Here is a 20,867-nt window from a genome sequence, read left to right as displayed (position 1 = left end):
TGTGTATGCGAGAAAGAGAGTAGTTGATGTTGAGTCTTTGAAGCTGTTCTTCCCCTGTCCTAACAGGCTAGAGTTTCGTCCCTTTGCATTTAACCTCACGATGCTACATTCAGGGGTTAAATCCTCACAGGCAGGCATAAAACACTCCCTGGGTTGTGGACACACATAACAAGACATTTCAATATTTAAAATTCACCTAGAGTGCCAAGAGCTGCACAGCTTGCTATTGTCGAGGTCATGCCCTTACATTTCAGAACTGTTATATTTATTTCATTTTATATTTATTGACTTGTCAAGGTGACTGTCATGGAATAAAAAGACCATTTACATAAAAACTGCAACAATTCTGTTTTTGTTTTATTATGTATATTTTTTAATTATTCCATATCAAAGCTGAACTCCAATGTAATGTGGTAGTTGGCTTGTCTGACTAAGGTTACGTCCACACTAGTCCGGATAGATTTGAAAACGGCGTTTTCGTCTGAAAACGCTCCGCGTCCACACTAGCGTTTTCAGTCGTTTTCACAGAGTCGTGCGTCCACACTGAAACGGATGAAAACGCTTACGTTCCAGTCCTGCGCATGCGCAAAAGCGAGTGAGAATTAAAGAATTTGAAGAAAAGCTATCTGGAGCATGTACAAACTGATATTCATCTGTTTTAGGGCTGTCAAAATTGAGAGCAATCAAAACAACCGCTGTATAATGCACTCCGCTATCTTTGTTTATTTGGTCACATGACTGCATCACATGACTAAAATACGTCATCGTTTTAGAAAGTCTGCGTTTTCGTGTGTCCAAACTGCGACGGGACAGCTGCATTTTGAAATGTATGCGTTTTCGAGAGTTTTTAAAATGCTACGTTTTTCCTTGAGGAAAGCGCCGTCTCAGTGTGGACGAGAGGTCAAAATGGAGAGAAAACAATGCATTTTCAAAAGAAAACGCATTAGTGTGGACGTATACTAAAGCACTGTCAAACAGGCCAACCCAGTCTGCGACCCTGAAAAATGCATACAAATAAACACCTACGCCTTCACACAAAGCCAACCAGTTGCATGACCTATTGCCTCATGCCACACACATACTCTCAAAAAATCTCTCCCGGAGACAGACTTCTCTCTCTACGTGTGTGTGACGCGGTAACTCGACGCTCTCAGACAAACAGGGGAAATCCTCTTTGTCTTGCCATGTCCATCACTGGCCATCTCACTATCCCGATGTATGTGGATGTCTGAAAACCCTCCCCCCAGCCTCCCCAGCCAGGCTCCAAGACCAATAGATTTATCCAACACGCTTCCACAAACACATGCACAGGCCCCCTTGGCTCCAGGCATGTTCCCCTGACGCAGGGACACACAGACAGGAAGTTTGAGGAGAGGTTTGTGACAGTTTAGTTCTCTTAGAACACTTCAGGTTTGACCCTCTCTTGACCAGGCGGCTTCCTTCTCCTCCGTCTCTCCGTAAACAACCACATCCCTGCAACTAAAAGCGTGCTGGCTCACCAAGTGTAATAACATCATTCATGTTTTGATGTGGGGCGGAACGTTTTAGTGAGCAAGGGAGGCCGTGTGGCGAGCGAAAATGTGTGTGCCTTTCCTTTTCTGGGTTTTCTCTGATTGCAGAGATGACAGATCTTTGTCATGAAGAAAAGCAAGTTAACCTGTCCCCTTTGCCAGTCTTCTCCACCCACTATTTAGCCACTGTGTGTCTTTAAAACGTGCACACACACATGCATTAACACAGCTGAGTGTGTGTCAGCTCTATTAGCACATTCCCAGATAGAGCCAGCGTCTTCTTATCTGTGGTGACCCATTAATTACACTTTGTTCCATTAAGTGATCTATTTCAGACCTGCCCCACCCTCAACACCCACTCTCTGCTATCTCCACCTCTGGCCTGCTCCTCCCCCACCTGAACTCTCTGCTCTCTTTTTGTCTAACCCTTCGCAGAATACACACACGCATACATACACACGCACACACTTTTCTCTAAGTGTCGCCAAGCATGGAATCACAAAGTCAAGTGACAAGTACTTCTATGCTTGTGTCGCATGTGTTTGAGGCAAAAACATGAAAAAAGAGGTTCGTAGACAACTCTTGGTTGCAGGATTTCAACGTTGCATTTCTCTCACACTAGACTCTTAGACCAAATTAGAAATCAGTCTAGTGTTCATATGTTCCACAGTAGTTTTCTCACTTTTTTGCCCTCTACTCACTTTATTGATCGCCTTCTCTAACCCAGCTCTGTTTTGTATGTGTGAAAGTTACCAGTATAACTAACTCTTGAGCATACATAAATATGATATATATGCCATATGTCACATGAATGTGAATTTTTGTCTTTGTACATGCCAGTAGGTTTGTATTTTGAGTTGTGTAGTTCTGATATCTATTTTTATATGTATATTCCCACTGCACCTGGGAGATGCTAAATAGAAGTGTTCAGTCAAGTGTTGGTAGAAGGCCACAATGAAAATCTGGCCACAAAATGTGCCTTCAGTTCAGTATGGTTAAGTGGAAATGTAAATTTGGAGCAGCTACACTAGTTGGATCATTTGCACTTCTGAGCATTACATAGAATGATACTGGTAATATACAGTGTCCTATCAAGTGTGCAACATAATTTAAATGTCACAGTTTAAAAGTGTATCTTCTCTGAATAATTGTATTATATAACTTTACTTTACTCTAATGTAAGCTTAAAAGTGTAGATTTATAGTATTAATTATATTTTCCCCACAGCAGGAACTTACTGTCACTTTAAAACAACACAAAGCTCTTTTGTTTGATTCAAGTCTGGTGATACATTTGGACAGGTCATGCTTTTTTTTAACTTCTTTTTTCATTATAAAGTCTGCTGTGATTTTGGCGGTATGGTTTGGACCATCATCATATACTGGAATTTTCTTCTCCTGTCAAGCCTGCGGGGACTGAGTCATCATGTTAGCCAGTATTTTTGTGTATCAGCAGGTATTTATAGTGGCATGGCATCTAAAAACGTAATCTATCCCAACGCCTTTTGCACTCATGCATCCTGATATCATCACACTTGCACCTCCATGCTTTCACTGTCAGGGCTATGCATTCACGCCAAACATGTTGGACCCCAACATTGTATTATATAACTTTACTTTACTCTAATGTAAGCTTAAAAGTGTAGATTTATAATATTGTTGGACCCCAACATGTTTGGCCACTTAAATTGATCTTGAGCTGGACAAAGAATGTGCACATTTTCATTAGGCTTATTTTCATCTTCTTTAGCAAAGTTTGTTCTGACAGTTTCTAGCTGATAATAACAACCTTTTTTAAAAAACATAATCAATATAGTTTTATGTAGTGCAATGGTTTCACATTGTAAGCTGTCATATGACCCCAGGGGCAAGTCTGATGGTCCATTTTTCATGGCTAAATAGTGTTGGTGTGCTATGGTTGGCATCCCTTGAAGAGGATATCCATAGCAGCTCTGATTAGCGATAGTTAAGTAGTTATGTACCTCTTGATTAATGTTGCTACCGTGTTTTGACTTTTTAATGGCTTGTTTTTCTTTTTCTTTTATGACCACAGATCTTCCTATATCCCTTTTCCATCTGGTACAAGTCTCACAATGAAATTTTAAAATTACTCGAGCAGTTCTTTTCCATGTGGGGGCCTGATGCAAACAAGTACTTAAACTGAGCTCACAGGTTGAAAATTGTTGAATTTATATCTTCATGGAATTTGTCCAATAAGAAATCAAATATGTGTTCAACTTGTGTGTCAGTGATCACAGCTGTATCCAATTTTGTTGTTTTTACTTAATACAGTGTCCCTAAAGGATTTGTTTCTTATTCATAAGGGAGAATACTATTGTTAACTTAATAGCACAGTCATTTAAAAATGCTTGAATTTTAAATTGTTTGGCTTGAAAGTAATAGTGCACAAAGGTTTTGTCATATATGTTTATATATGTATATGTGTCATTGTATATCCCACAAATGATTTGCATCCACAACACAAAGATTATTTCCATTTAAGCAAACTGCTAGTCATGGCAATTGTATCTACAAGGCACTTAATACTTTTTTATTGCCAATATTACCGGCGATGTTGTGAAGAAACAAGGGATTTTTTTGTCGGTGTATCCAATGTAAGCATCAGGTGTAGTGTGATAGAAATATTTATATGATTATGTGGTTGATATAAAGAAAACAAGTGGGAGACTGCTTTACAAAGCATATTGATATATATATACTGCAAATTCTCTGCTGCCAGTGTATACTGCTTTTTAGCTGGATAAAGATTATACCATGCATTGCATCAATCTTACACTAGTACTGTTAGTCCCCTTGCTAGATTCTTCTATAGACCTTAGGCAACATGTGTTGTGAATGAGAATTGTATGAAGGTGTGTGCGATCACCATAGCCTTGTATGAATGGGGGTTCTCACACTCAAGGCTGTCTATTCTGAGACCACAGATTCTGAATGCGCCCTGTCTTTCTTACAGGTGCAAAGGGGGCCTCTCTTAGCCCTGTCCTCCTTCAACTCTTTTGTGACTGAGTGATGTGTGTATTTCTAATATCGTAGATGTGTTGGTGTGAGTGTGTGTTTCTCTATGCCTGGTGTTGTCTTGGAAGTGCAAGAGAGGTTTGTGCAGCAGATTTTACTGCAATAAAGTGGACTATAGCTGTTTGTGTATTTATGTGAATGAGGAGTGAATGAAATGTAGCGAAGTAGTAAGTTTGCAGTCTGGCATTTAGCATATTCTCTTGTGCGCATGCTCTAACCCCACTCCATCTTTTCCATCCTGTCTGGCCAAAGTTGCCTGGCCTAACCTACCCTTGGCAAGGCATTGTGTGTGTGTGTGTGTGTGTGTGTGTGTGTGTGTGTCCGTGCTTAGTCCCATTTGAGTTGCACATATATGCATGCGTGTAGTGCCTCCACTAATGCACAGTCTTTGTGGGGGCCTCTCTTTTCAGCCATGCTGCTTTTGAGACACGTTGTGCCTGGGCATAGAAACAAAAGCTCTCCATTGCCCCTCAATAGGCCAAAAACAAAACCGTGTCAGGCGAGCTAGCAGCCCCCGAGTGTTTGCCATTTAAGTCCCAACCAATGGTGGCGGAGATGGAACAAAGGGGCCGGACAGGGACGGAGGCCTGCACTGTTTACAGTGTTAATGTCTGGGTGGCACTCCCAACAAGGCCCTTCCATAAACATACATGTGCATGTACACTCGGTCTTTTTCTCTTTTTTTATGTGTGTGTGTGTGTGTGTGTTTATGTCACATATTCACACTGAATCAACAGGTACATGTGCAGACCTTATACTATGTTGTAAAATTCACACACAAAAATGGAATTAAACTTGGACGTGTCATACGGGCATAAGAAAATTTGTGTATCCAACTGATAATTTTGACATTTTTTTTATTACCCAACTAGGCATTTACAAATTTATACAATTCTTAGTGTTTTAATAATTAGAGAACAGAAGGTTCAGACTATACTGTCAAAACTAGTTCATATATTTTAAATAGCTTTGTCACTGACTCTATGCTAATTTTCTTCTTGCTTTGTCACCATAAATAAATTAGCAAGCCAACTCTTCCAAATAGCATGCAAATGATGCCCCCAATTCACATATGTTTAAAGTTTTAAATGTTTTATGATAATTTTGTGATTCATTAATTTCATTTGTGAATTTAATTGAATGATTTTATTCTACATCTTACCAATTGTTTCTGTAAGAGCTAACTGTTGAGCTAGCTTTTTTCCACATTAAACTTGTAAACTTGAGTGTAGTATTTAGATAGATAGATAGAAAAGGTGCATACAAAATGTTGATTAAAGCGACACGCAGATGGCTAAGCACATATTCCAAAATATCTCAACCCTTTTAAGCAGAGATGAGTAAAACAACTGACATTGAGAGGTGCTGTAGAGGCAAAGGATTATTCAGGCTTCGATTTTTACTGAAGAAGAGTCAGGAGAGTCTGACACTGGTATCAAATAGCCTGCACAGTCCTTGGACCAGGGTTATCTTGTAAATACTCTGCTCCAAGTCCATAAAAGCAAGGGTCCTTTATGACGGCCAAGGCCACTCATTCACATTAAAATAAAAAAAGCACTCAGTGCAATCTCAGTGTCTCTGTAGGGAGGAAACATAACAGGCTGGAGGGATTAACAAAATGAGAAGTAAGTAATAAAAAAATACAGAATTTCACCGTCTTTTGTGCAGTCTTTGTTGTCACAAGTTCCACTCTCCATATGAACTACTTGAATTCAAAGTAGCTTATGTGTGGTCATGATTTCAACCAGTTAATGTGATATCCTCCGCTCACTGTGTTTTCACTCGGTTTTGTTTCTCTATGTCTCTCTTCTGTTTGCATTTTATTCTAAGTAAATACAGAGCCCCCTCAGCGGCCCCTGTAGGTACTGATTCAGGTTTCTCATCTCTGGATGTGTAATGAGTTCTGCCTTGTTTTTGTCTAACAACAACACACAATAATAAGCAAAGTAATTAAAAGCAGTATGAGAGAGACGGGGGCTGGGCAGACCCCACTTACCAACAAGCATTAAAAATGAATTTAAGTCAAGAAGCAACAGTGGTATTACTGATTTGATGAAATGAGTTCTGTTTTTTAGTATTTTTGTCTTGATGTATTTATGGCTGTTTCTGCTTCGATCAAGCTGATTTTTATTTGAAGTCACACAGTGTAGAAAAAGTCTGATTATTCCTGGGTTTGTTGTCTTCATCCTAAATGGAGATCAGGGAATAGTGGCAGGGAATGGGTGGGAGAGTAAAATTTAATTTAATACATTTTTTGACTGAAAACATAGTCTTCATGTTTTGTTACAGAGGACGGAGCTGCTCTGGTGGTGTTGCAGACCACCTGTCACCTGCCCGGGCTCTCTTTGACCTCGTCTCCTGTGGCAACATGTCACACCCCCTTTACAGACAGCCATGTGGGACGAAATGACATTCTTGACCTTTAGGCATGTTGGCAAGCAAAGTGACAACAAGCATAGCTGACTGTATGTCAGTTATGTGCACTGCATGTGGACAACCAGACACACGCAAACACACAGTGCCAGCGCACACTGCGCACGTAGTCTCGGAAGATCATCTAATATCAGAGAGCGTCAGGGACAGAAATCCGATCGTCTGACAACCAGGATACAGATAGCGATTCTCCTCCGCTGATCCATGCAACAGATAGTTTCCACAAACAGCTGCCTGACTAAGGTTACAACCAACCCAGGCCCGCACCACAGTGCACTGCTCTACCTCACATCGAGATAAAACAAAAGCTTAGGTTACCGTCAATAGGAAATTGATAAGATAATACACTGTTTGTGGGGGTTTTTTTTGTTTTTTTTGATGAAAACGTTGACAAGAGGAAATGAGAAAATGTTTGCTTCAGCGTGAAATAATATCATGTATATTAGTCTTGTTAGGTTTTCTGTTTTTTTTTAATATTTTTTTCCGTGATTATATCGTTGTTCATCTCCTTTTTTTAATTGAAGCTCATTAAATGTTTAACCCAAATGTCAGCATATTTGATTAAGCAGTCATAATTGTTTAAAGAAATTCAATTCTCACAAAGAAAAGTATCATCACTTTACATTCCCCCTGCCTCAAAGTACTCTTAATAATTTGAATATGGATTTATATTATAAGTGAGGCAAAGAGATATGCCCCCTTCACATCAGTGTAATTACGAATCACAAAAAAAAGAGTTTGATTCAAATAAAATAGGCCATTTGTACACAAGCAATTAACTGCTGCGGCTTTAAATAATGTAGCCCAGATGGAACCTAATTATAGTCGGCATGCTTTGATTTGCACTTCCTGTTGGAGTATCACTCGGGGCGTCACTTTGGCTTTTCAGTCACCTAGCGTTTGTTTTGAAATTTGTGACAATCAGAGCCGATTACCATTTGTAACAGCATGCAGCGTTTGGTACGCAGGGAAGAAAGCATGGCCCATAGCTATGGAGGAATTTCCTTGTTTTCAGCTCAAAAATCTCCTCCTCTGTTCCCTTACCTCACTGCACACAAATGATAACAACTGTGTGCAGTGAGTATACGTGTGTGTTTGTGCCCGCATGTGTGTGTTCCATCCATGAGTAGACACTTACAATTGATGAATGTGTTTATGTGTGTGTGGCAGCATCTTGTAGCAGCGCAGAGTCAGAGGGAGATCAAACAGTCAGTCAATTACCTTGAGAGGGCTCCAGTGGCTGTGACAGAGAAGAGGAGGCCAAATATCCAGGATCAAATACTCTTCTCTGTCTGTCACATAATGAGGCAGCTTCACCAGGCTCAAACAACACACACAAAATGGTCAAACACAGGGCACTGGTCAGGCGCTACATTGAAACTGCTCCATGACTGGAGCACGGAGCACATAAGGGAGCTCTCAGCACAGGACATGTTTCTGTACCGGCTCTTTGCTGCCTTAGAGTGAAACAGGGAAACAGTGAAACATCGTCGTGTGTATGCGTTGCCTTACCTGTAGGTCATCATTACGTGCAATATTAATCTAAGTTTGTTTGTTTTTTCCTCCAGTGTAATTATAAACACTGTTAAAACTAAAGACAATTTTCTGTATTCCCCGTGACGATACCCAGTGTCGTGGAGCTCGACAGCATCATTATTGAAACGGCAATGAATGAAACCGTTATTGCATTTAAAACAAACTTTATTAGGCTAATGTCATTACTGTAAACTTGTTAAAATCTGTACATGCAACTTAATTGTTTCACAAGTACGAAACAGCTACACGGTGTACTTTAGTTTAAATACAGGATACAAGTTACAGTTAAAAAGGGTGAGCTCTTTGTCCATTGTACGCTGTTTTGCCAATACATAAAATCACTTCTTCATAAAGGAAAAAAACCAGTCTGCTTATCAGCTAATTGGCTGTTTATGGGTTTCCTTTACCCACAAGATACAGCCAGATGACACCATCGATTTCCACAGTTTTTAAAAGATATTACTTTGATTTGTGGTGTAGCTGACATAACTCTCGCTTGTCTTCTTCTTCTCCCTCTGTCTCTGCCTCTCTTCGCCTGGTCACTGGGGTTCCTCCTCTAAATCAGTGGTCACATCTCAGCTATGACAACATCCATTAGGTTCAACACGCTTTGGCTATTAAAGGAGGAATGGATGGAAGTTTTAAAGGCCTGTTTAAGTCTACATGAGAGTGGGTTTATATCTGTGTGTGTGTGCGAAGGTTGTCTGGGGGAGAGGATTTTATTTCAAAGCTTCTACCATATAGAAGGGGTGGAGCTTAACGCCAGAGTCACTGAAGGGCCACGGGCTTATTTGCATATCGGCACAGAGACACCCCCCTGGTGACCCTGAACTGCGATGGGATAGGGTGGAGACGCTGGCGGCATTCTGGAGTTCACCGCTAGTTCAAGATGAACTGGAAAGTGCTGCGGCATTGATCGCTTCTGCAGAAAAAAGAAAAGAGACAAAACAGAAGTAAAAATACAAGTGAGAGAGAGAACAATGAGACAGGGAGAAAAGAAGAGGTGGAATAAAAAGATCACAGTGCCTCAAATTGGATATAAATGATAGATTAGAGGTGTGAGAGGGCTGTGTCTTTGTTTCCAGGGATAGGTGTTATGATGAGCCCTACACAGGTAGTGGAGTCACCGGGAGTGCTGGGTTATTGACTACCATGATTGCCAGGCCAGTAAATTTGACCCAAGGCACTGACTGCCATCTGCTTGCTATATAGCGTGCAGTGCAAACCCCTGTCTCAGAATGATCGAGAACCCCCTTATATACTCGTACGCGCAAATTACACACACACAAACATACCACTGGTACCTGGAACCCAAATTCCCTCTCAGCCCAAAACCCTATACCTGCTTACAATCATACACATAAACACACACACATGCACACACACCATCTCCATTAATGCTTCCAGGCAAGGGTCAATCTAATAAACATGGGGTCAGTGCAGTGGTCATCAGAGGGCTGTCTATGGTGTGAGAGCCTTTAAGTTGCTTCCTAATTGTATCCCGGCGGCCTTCTAGTCTAGCTTTTTATAGCTGATACGATGTGCACTGTGGGGAGAGGAGGAAGCCAGGATGGAAAGTGAAAGGCACTGAGAAAAGGAACCGAGGTAAAAAGGTATGTCTGTATATTGTAGAGATTCGATTCATTGAGAAGGGCTGTGGTTATCGACTTTTCTCTCCTGGGACCGTCTTTTTTTTTTTCAAGCAGCTCTAAATCATTAACTGCTTTTTGTTTTTTAAATGCTCCCAGGAAAATTACAGGAAGTCATTGTAATATTGTTTCGAACAAATGCAAGTCCCTAAGAAGAAAAGGCTGCAGATGCAGAGGTGAAAATAAAGATTCACAAAAGAAAGCTCATTACAGCCACTCTTGATTTCCTCCATTCCTCTGTGTGCAAACATGTCTGAGATCCATCTATCAAAGTATGAAACCCTTAGTTTTATCTAATAACAGGCATCGGGTGAACTGCAGGACACCATTTTTCAGGTTCAGTTGCAGTCAGACGCTAACGAGAGGTGGCACAAACAAACCATTCCGTGTTACAACTAACTTGTTAGTTCTAGCTCAACTGGATGGCACAGCCAAGGTGTTCTGCCATCCAGTTGAGCTATCAAACTAAAAGGCTGGGCTGTGACACCCAAACCCTAAGGAACCTGACGCGCATGTACCAGATTTCAAGCTCCAGCGTGACCCCAACTTGGGAACTTGCTAACCTGGAGAAGGTCAGAGGGAAACCCTGCACTTCTGCCTCCCCCCGTCACTGCCAGACCACCTGATATGTTCACTAGTTATCGCTCTCCAACTTCTGTCTGGCCTTTTCTCAATTAGTCCTTTGGAACGAATGACTACCGCTCCACTGGTTTCACTTAGTGCACCCATTGTGTATATATCTAGTTTTGTTGGAAGGACCTCTTTCCATCTCCTTGGTTGTGCAGCGCTGTTGATTATCAGGTATCCGCTTGAATAACATATTAAGGCTATCCCATTGGGCTAACAGGTCATAGGCTGCCATCGTTCTCACACATAAGGGTTTAGGTCTTCACGGAGCATTGTGGGAGTTTGCGAATCTTACGAGACTAAAAATCTTATGTAATAGTGTCCATTTCTTTTCACTTATTACGTTGCCATGGTGAGTATATAGAATGCAGAGCTTTAATTTAAATTATATTAGCAGTGATCATGTGTTTCCTTTCATATAACATTACAGTCAGTAAATATCTTGGTATGCACTTGTGCTTATCTTTTCCACGCAGGCACAGAGAGGCATGAGCTGACTTCCTGGATGAGTTTCGACTCTATCTTCGGGTTCTTCAGTGAGTTCCATGCAAAAGAAGGCGAGGAGGCAGAGGAGACCTCCAACTCTGTTACCACACGCAGTGGCTCCCACAAAAACAAGCACCAAGATTTGTAGAGAACCATCAACAGTAACTCGAAACAAGAGGAGATTTGGGGAGGGCGCAGAGGTTAAAGTGCAGAAAAGGTCCTCTGATATTTTTTTTTAATTTTCTCTCTCTTCCTCTGTAACCTCCTACCAGATTTCCTTCCCCACTGTTTTCCCCGAGTGTCATTTCTTCCTCCCAGCCCTTCCTGACTCTGCACACGCATAGCCTTCTTGTTGTAAGAGACAAGAGTACAGGGTCACTGTGTATACATCACAATAACGTTTTGCATTACTTCTGGTTGAGTGCAACTGTCAAAGCAATATGGGCCTGAGTGTTAGCGCTTCCCGTGGGCTGTGGCCTGGCTGCGGGTACGGGCCACAGCAGCAGAGATTAAGGTTGACAGGCGCTGTGCACAATGCGCTGTGGTGCACCTCTAATTGTCCTGACATCAGCCTGAACTGAGCTAATGCCCCGCCTGCCCTCCAGTCTGCACCGCTCAGTCTCCTCTCCATCATCCCCCCCGGTCCTAAAGCCTGGACCACTCACCCTGAAATTAGCTCATGCCGTGTGGTACATTGTGGTAAGTTTGGTATCATTTCAGTTTTTTAAATCCTGTACCGACCGCAAGTATTTTTTTTAATAAGAGTGAATACTCTTAACTCTTTTGTTTAACAGCAGTTGTTTTGATTGCTTCAATTTTATTGTTTGACTCATTCACACACACATAATCAAAAAAAACTTTTAAACCTCATTTTTCTCATTCAGATTTGTGAGTGTGATTCTAAGCTGTTTGTTTTTTCTTTTCTTTTTTTTTTTGGAATTGCAGTTATTATAATAAGAGAGACTTTTCGTAATTTCTGAAATTTGAAGGCAGTGTCTCATACAGACACTATGACTATGATTTTATTTTTTAATATTAAGCCAATATTTTCTCAGCGCATGTAAGTGAGTAAGTGTTTACTTTAGTGTATCTATGAGTTTGATTTGCAAAAGTGTGGAGAGCTTATTTCTCTGGTTATTATAAATATATATACTTTTTGCTTTTTCTCCAGTTTGATATCCTTGAAATTGATGTCTGTGGCTGATTGGATGTGATGAAACAAATAAAACAAACACAACCTGTTCTGAATATGGAAAATTCAGGACACTGAGCATATTTAAAATCATTTAAAGTCAGGCATCAAAATGGGTTCGTGAGATATCTCATTTTAACGGGAGCCAGAAGTCAGCTCACAACACTCATAAAGCCTCAATATATTGCCTTACACATGTCATGAAATCCAAGATTTCAATATTATTCTAAGCCGGAATGATATTTCCTTAGATGTTGGAGAAATGTAACATATCAGTTTTTTTCCTCGCACCGAAGTACTCTTCTTGTGTACTTAGAAGTGACAAAGTCAGCTCCCTGCTCAGCTGCACATAATCTGACTGTGTGTCTTAAACATGATCTTTTTTTCCATAAAGCTGGTATGTTTTATAAAGCACTCAAGGCTTAATGGAGTGCATTTCTAATGTGTCATGGCATTAGTAAACCCCCAAATTGCATACTAAATCATATGATACCTTAGACACACATTCTCAAACATTCCTACCCTTTTCTATCCTTTTTTAAAACAGTTTCCATTGTTAAACTTCCGCACTGAACACTGAAATCCTGCCTTTTCTGCCCACTGTGTGTATGGTTGAAGGCTTTTGTGGATTATCTTTCTGCTGTAATGAGACAAGTGCGGCTGATGGTTGCAGGCCTAATTTCCTTTTAATTTGATTTAGATCTCTCCAGGTTTCAGCAAAAGAAGTTGGCTTATTATTTGATTTGATGAGTTTCATTTCAAGATATCTTTGCTCATCTTTCTCCTTTTCAACTATGATCAGTTCATTTTTCACTCTACAATTTGTATATTGTTGCCTTAGGAATAAACAAGATTCTGCTCACTGTTGTTGTTTTTTTTAATAATATCCAGCAAGCCATATGTGAAGGGAACTAAAGATGTAAGAGCAGCCTAAATCCAAAGCACAGTTTGGAAATAAAAGGGGAATATTTTCGCCAATTGTTCTTGAAGTCATTATTTTTTGCAGATGGTTTATTATTTGTTGCATTGGATTGAGAAACACGCCTATTTTGTTTAATCACAGCACAAGCTTTTTGGTTTTATGAAACTGAAAGTTTCCTGCCAGGTTTCTTTTTTTTTTTCTTGTATTCTGAAATAGTTTCATTCGCTTTTGATCCATTTCAGTTTTGAAGGTCTTAATTATTTTCGACGCTTCTGCAGCACAGCAATTACTGTACTTTTACATGATTTCATTGTTGTAATAACCAATTAAAACAAAGCAAATAAACTTTAAATCTTGATTTTTAAACCGTGTGCTTCTCCTTTTTTCCTTTTCTCATTTTTCTTCTTCTTTGTTTTCTTGGAATGGATCGTCCTGACTTTTTCACGGCTGGTATTGCGCACGTTACTTATTTAGAAAACCATAAGGAAAACTCCACAACGCAGACAGGCCACGACAGCTGTGAACGCGTCAAGTGATCGAGGAAAAAGTCAAGTGAAGTCACATCCGTTGTATCTACAACTTTCCAAACGTGAAATCAATACTAACCACCAAACATGCCTCTGCTACCAAACAGTCGACCACGTGTTTTGTCAGTTTTCAAAACTTTCAAAAATATATATTTTACTATAGCTGTGCTGCTTTGTTTCTGTAGTGAAACGGGTCATAACTTTAATTGTGCATATTTTTTTTTTAAATCCTTAAAGGTAATGATATTGGAGACAGCGCGTTAAACTGAGCGATACGTGTGTCAGAGGGAAAACAAACTACAAACTGTAATGCCTTTTTTTTTTTGGTCGTTAATTTAGGCAAACTGAGCCCCCTCTAACTCAGCGAGGTTTTACGGCATCATTTGTTTTCACACGGTGAAACCGATCAGGTCATTAAACGCCCCCTCAATAAATCTTTAGAAATCTTTTCCATTAACCCCCGAAACAACAAGTGGAACCAGGCGAGTCCCCCTCACACAGTGTCAGAGCGCAGATTAAAGAGAGGCATTCAATCACACACACACTCGCTCTCTCTCACTCGCGCTCTCTCACACACACACAAATGAATTAGGCTCGACTTTCCGTCTTAAATGTGTTTAGAACTTCCTCGGGATATGTATGTAACTTCACAGCTCTGCGATATTGAAAAGGCAAAACCCCACTCTCGTGTTAGCGAGAATTTTCTGAGTTTAATTAAATAACCCGCCTTCTGTCCACAGCAGTGATGTAGTGGTATCATAAATTAGGACCTCCAGTCAGTTGTCATCAAAGGCACCCGATTAATACACGTTTGGAGGAGGGGGGTTGTATTATATTTTCGACCAAGAATTAGTGCGCCTTAAGACTTAATTGTTCATAGACTGTTAAGTGTTTGGCTATTTTATAGATAATGCTGAAATATCGAAAGTTGCGAGAAAGCAGACAAACTTTCTCTCATTGGTCATTCACTTCCATGGGCGCCCCCATGACAACGACGATTTCTGTCAGTCAGTCAGTCAGTCTGGCGCTAGTTTACGCTTCTTCGGTGTTTCCTAAAAAAAAAAAGGAGAATAAGTTGGACCTTGACGTTTGAAGGATTTCCAAACCAAAACCAGAAAGCCTGATTTCCTCTATCTCTTCCCTCGATAAAAGCAGGCCCAGCGTGTGAATGTATTGGTATGTCTGATTTGATTAAGCTATAAGGATTCACTTTCTCCCAGCTGGTGTCGTCAACTCGTGTAACAGACAGCTCCACACTGAGTCATATCTGCAACAGGGGAGGAAAAAGAAATAAAAAAATAACATCAGCTGCGGAGCTTTAGGGTGAAATCTTGCCAAACGGGGGGTCTGTGCTGTAATGTCAGCTTTTTGGAGAGAAGGGGTGGGGACCATGACATTAAAAAAAAAAGAAAAGAAAAGAAAGAAAAGTTGGGGAACCAGTGTGCTGCCACCGCCTGATATTTCAATTTTCACTTTAAGAGAGTTGTTGTCACGCTTGCTTGCTCCCGTTCCCTCTGATATGCACGCCATCCCTGCAGAAGATGAACTCTTTCCAAAGGAACCAGGCATTAGGCAAAGTTGGAATGTCACCCCTCTGACAACCCCCTTCACACACACACACACACACTCCTCCAACACTCTCCAGCGGATCACTGTCAGATCACTATTTGCATAATTATATGCTCAGCTCAGAGGAGAAAACTAACCCCCAAATTTTACGGGTCAACTAACTGCAACAATCAATGTTTTATCGGGTATACTAAGGAAAAAAAATATCTTTCACAATCATGGTAGAGGGACTCTCTTTCGCTCCATCTCGCCTCTCCTTTTATTAATTCAATTCAATTACATTATTGGCATGACTGCTTATCAGGAACAATATTTCCAATTCAGTTTCAAAAATGTAAATCCACCCCTTCCCTCTCGCCGCAAACAAGAACCTCTCTCTGCCCTCTCTCTTTCCGTCTCAGGACTTGAGCAAATATATATATATTTAATCTAAACACTGGGGAAATTGGCTTAGACTTGAAGATGCATTCAAAGTTGTATTCCTTCACTTCCTTTCCCCCTATATTCTTTCTCAACTTTATATCACGTTTTTCCTCAGCTGATGGGGTTATTAATATAAGCCCAGTATACAAGAGCACAGAGTTCTTTGGCCGGTTTCGTTAGACGTCATTACATATTCATTGACTTGCAGAGAAACCATTTAATCCACTGGAAAACAACTCCTCTCCAATCGCCTCTCTGCTTAGGATCCTCATAAGGAGTCGCAGTCTGAAACAACACTTGGGGACAAAGACATCAAATTTCGGAAAGACTATAACCAAGATAAGGAAGGTGCATCACAGCTGTAAGGTGCAAAGTTTGGTCAGAAGTGTTGCATCAAGAGAGCTCCTAAAGTGAGCTGTTCTTAAAGGTTGAAGTCTCTCCCACCCACCATCCCCAAATAAACTGCAAATATTTATTTTTAAAAAATCCCCTTATAAATTGAGGATCATTTGATATGTGAGATATTAGCTATATATATATTTTTTATTATTATTCAGCAGTGCATATTTTAAGCAAAACGTTCCCAGAAAAAAATTATTAACATATAACAATTTTGAGCTTAATCGACGGACGCACATATAATATTATCCAGACTGTGCTTCTACCTGTTTTGGAGTTTCTTATGAAAAAACCACACTAATATAACCATAATGGGTGAAAATATGCAAAGCAATTCGGCTATCCCAGCAAAATTGCAATTCCCCAGGTCATTATAAGAAAATCGGGGCTTATACAGAAGTGAAAAATGCCTTTGGAGACCAAAATCACCAAGAAGCGCAGCTACCCCTAAGTACCCACAGGAATATAACACGAATATTATCGGGACATTCTCGTGGTTATTCGTTGGTATTTTATTTTCTTGGCTTTGCTGTCTGATACTTACAAGTAGCCACTACATCAGCAGCATGGCCTAATGTGTGTGTGGTGCGTTCTCGAGGATCCTGGCATATAATACTCCGATTGTGGGACAGCTGTTGGCAGAGCCGTTTTACGGTGTTCTGTCCATTTGGCTTTAATAGCAGCTTTCAGGCGGACCGCTACTCTATCCCCTCACCGCCCCCTCAATTACACCTCCTCTGATACTTTGCTGGCCTAAAGACTCCTGCAGTAAAAGAAACACCCTCTGAAATTTAATACATTTGAAGAATGGGCACTGACTTTTAAGATTTGGGGCTATACTCTCTGATGATTTCAGGAAGGCAATGTTAGGCAAGAGGCGATGATGGAGGGAGGAAAGGAAGTATAACACAGCTCACTGGCCCTCTTTAACAGGCCACTGAAGACTTACTGGGGGAAATTGGTCATTTTGTCTTGATGAATGGCAGGCGAGATGAAGGGGCTCTAGGTGGGCCTGTGATTGGGCCTTTCTAAGAGTAAAATGCGAGTCGATATCTGATTACTTAAAAACAATGTGTATTGGCATCATAGTTTGTCAAATTATCATATGGGCAAGTGGCCGTTTTAAATTACACACGTGGGTTTTTTTTTCTAATGTGACATAATGACTCCCTCTATTTCCTTAGTGTATACACACCATAAAAGGGGAAGGAGAATTAATTTCCTGCTCACAGATCTCAGCCATGTTAATTCCCCCCCCAAAAAGTTTACTTACGATATACATTCGTTATTTCTCAACCAGCTGCCCGGTTTATGAAGATTTAAATCCAAAGAGTGACATTAAAGTTATAAAAGAGCAAAAAATATTTGATAATAGGCTGTAAACCACACAGACCACGAATCCTTTCTTTTTTAAATGAGTTAATCTTTTATTGAAAATTATATTTGTGCCTGACTCACCTAATCTACGCGCTATCACAATAAAGGCTTTACGGAATGTGAATAACACAGTAATAACACAATATAAAACATATTTTCGATATTTAACTGAATACGGTCAAATTTAAAATACACATATAACTAAATATTATAAAATCTTCTCGGTAATCCACAATCACATCAAACAGATTTAAACCATAATATAGAAACAACGCTATAATTAAATATATATAATTAAAATCGAAACGGAAGTGGTTCTGCTTAAGAAGGTAAATCACAAATAATAATAATAATAATAATAATAATAATAATAGTAATAAAAGGGAACAACAAAAATATCAAATATTACAGTACAATAAAACAACGAGATAACGGATCAATCAAAGGAAGATTGACTGTACACTATTTTATTGCACTTAAAGCAACGAAATAATGAGGTGTTTCCTCAATCCCGTAAAGTACAACCCTCCCGGAATCAATGTCGAATTTAAGGTGGTAAGATATCGATTAGATGGCGGTTAGACAAAGGGCCGTGACTTGCACTGGGAAAAAAGAGATAAATAAATAAATACAAAATAAAACGTAAAAAATTAAAATGTCTTTTAAGGAATTACCAAGACACATTTTCCTCTTTGAAAATACATTTCTCACATATCTCGAACAGTTATCTGACGGTGTCAAATAATCTCATTTTTCCATATGAAGTTTGGCCTGCTCAGTAAATGTTGCATATTTTAATATTTCTTAAATTAGCACAAAATAATTCAATGCAACGGAACTAGAAAATTACATGGAACATTTTCTTCATGCACATATATTTTTAAATCTTTCTATGTGAACTAGTTTCAAAGAGAAAAAAAGTCAATCTAGACTGAAAGCTTTGACAAAAGTTATGGTGGATCAAAAGAAGAAGAAGAAGAAGAAGAAAGCAAACAACTATTTTTATAACTTCTACCCTAAACTTGCCGACCGTCTACTCTCTTTTGGGTTTAAATTCTCTGAGAGAAAAAAAGAGTGCAAGGCGATATTAAATCACACATTATAGATGAGTTTCATCATGTGGACGCAGCCCTCCGAGGATAAACACGGCAATGCGTGGGGTAAGAATAAGATCCAAGTTATTATTACTGAGGGAGCGTCCTTTCACTGGCAGCACCCTGCATCCTCATTACATCCACCCCAAAAAGAGATGAAGGTCTAAATGAAGTTATTGCCATCCAATGAACTCAAATTAGCCGGGCCACACCATGATAGACAGCTGGGAAAAGGGTAGGGGGAAGGAGGAGGAGGGGTGGGAGGTGGAAGGTGGGGGGTAGAGGGGGGTGGGCTTGGAGGAAATATAGGTGCTTGGATTCGGCAGGTGTATGTTTTTATGTGCATTTTGGGGTTCGCGGGGCCCCTTAAGTGAAGCTGGGTTCATTTTGAATGTGAGTGCTTAACTGAGTTAATATACTTGTGTTATTAAAGGGCCTGCAGTCACCTTGCAGCCTGCTCTGTGATGCCTAACCCCTTCTTTCTATCCCGACGGCTTAGACTCTGTTCCCATCTATTGCGTTTCTTTATCAGCCATTCAAATATAACGTTTCTCTCCCTCTCCCTCCGTCCACAATCTCTCCATCCGGTTGAATAGCTTCCTTTCTTGTCGCTAAGGTCCTCATTGTGTGTGCTACCTGAGTCAGCGGGGAGGATGAAAAGGGGGAGAGTTTGACGGAGGGAAGGGGTAGTTTGACATGCAGGGAGGGAGACAGAGGCAATGATAGGCGAGGGGGTGGGGGCTGTGAGGAGCTGAGTGAATTTACCTGTTCCTCCGGTGGCGAGCTGTGTGTGTGTGTGTGATAGTGAGTGTGAAGTTAACAGCACAGCGGCCATCTAGACTTTATTGCTGTTTATCCCCGCAGCAAAAGCTGTCAGGGGGTGACAGATTGGCAGCATCTCTAATCAGTGCCCTCTTCCCTCTTCTTTGAGATCCCCCCTCAACTCCGACACACTTTTGATCTTTCACAAATAGACGGATAATGCATAGCCCATAATACACTTGCAGGCTAGATAAAGTCCAAGATTTCACTTTTTGTCCGAAGACAGCGAAGATTCGCGCCTTTAATTATTTAGTATTCAGTGAAATGCAATGAGCTGTCGTAAATATAAAAATATATAATAAAATAATAATAATAATAACAAGCAGAGTAGAATTGCCAACACATGCAACGTTAGTTTCAAACAATTATTAATGAGATGAACTCATAGCAAAACCTGCAATTTGCAGTTTAGATTATAAAACCAACAACAAAAAACATGCAGTGTTTTTTTTTTTAAATTTCGTACCCAGTGGGATCTAAGAAATGAATCACTGCTTATTTCAGAAAAATATTATGCAAAAGAATATTTTACAGTATTGCAACGTTTTTTAATGTAAAAACTATAAAAGAGAGTGTTCTTTTTTGAGTTCGTATGCATCAAAAACACAGTTTAAACATCTCATTCTTTGAATTTGTGAAGATGGAAGCATATTATTTTTGTCTTGGCTAAACCTTTTTGCTGACAGTTATCATCAGTGGGGGAAAAAGCACTTCATCCAGAAATATAAGCTTGACTTAAAACTTTTATTTCCCTCTTTCTGTCTTTGTGTGTGTGTGTGTGTGTGTGTGTGCGGCTGAGCGCGCGCGTGTGTTCTGTTAATAATCCTCGGTATTCCTCTCAATGATAAATAAAGACTGTCAAATAAATGGGTTGAAAAAAAATATTATGATATCCAACCTCATCCCAGTCCCATGCAGGGCCCGCAGAATAGTACTGGACCTAAAGCTATATTTCACTTAGAGCCTTCAATGGGATTGGTGCTTATCTCGCCAACACAGCGCTGCTGACCTGTAGGCTGCTGCATCAGAGGTGTGTGTTTGTGTTGAGGTGTTGACCTGTCAGGGGGGACTTGTTAGGACTTTAATTCCGACTGCTGGTGGCGGTCTCCAGACATCCGGGGGTGGCATCGATTTGAAACTTGTCCTGTCTAATTTGATGATAACATCCAGCCTGCCCCGCCGCAGTACCATGGACAGCGCACTGTCTTGACCTTGCCTTGCTATCAAATTACCCCCGTCTGGGCCACAGTGGGAGTTTACTATAG

At 40.3% G+C, this 20,867-nt stretch overlaps 1 protein-coding gene across 1 annotated transcript in view; it reads left to right on the top strand.

Moving 5' to 3' along the window:
- Positions 1-13,731, top strand: part of arb2a (ARB2 cotranscriptional regulator A) — a 163,546-nt gene extending 149,815 nt beyond the window's left edge. The window contains exon 11 of the mRNA XM_005722361.1: positions 11,268-13,731. Within this exon, the coding sequence (XP_005722418.1) occupies positions 11,268-11,425 (158 nt within the window). The 3' untranslated portion in view covers positions 11,426-13,731. The remainder of the gene's footprint in view (positions 1-11,267) is intronic.
- Positions 13,732-20,867: the final 7,136 nt, after the last annotated feature.

The sequence above is a fragment of the Pundamilia nyererei genome, unplaced genomic scaffold, assembly GCF_000239375.1.
Source record: "Pundamilia nyererei isolate P.nyererei 1_Seehausen unplaced genomic scaffold, PunNye1.0 scaffold00006, whole genome shotgun sequence".
Classification (NCBI taxonomy): Eukaryota; Metazoa; Chordata; class Actinopteri; order Cichliformes; family Cichlidae; genus Pundamilia; species Pundamilia nyererei.
The sequence above is the reverse complement of the archived record's forward strand: the minus strand, read 5'-3'. Positions and strand labels throughout refer to the sequence as shown.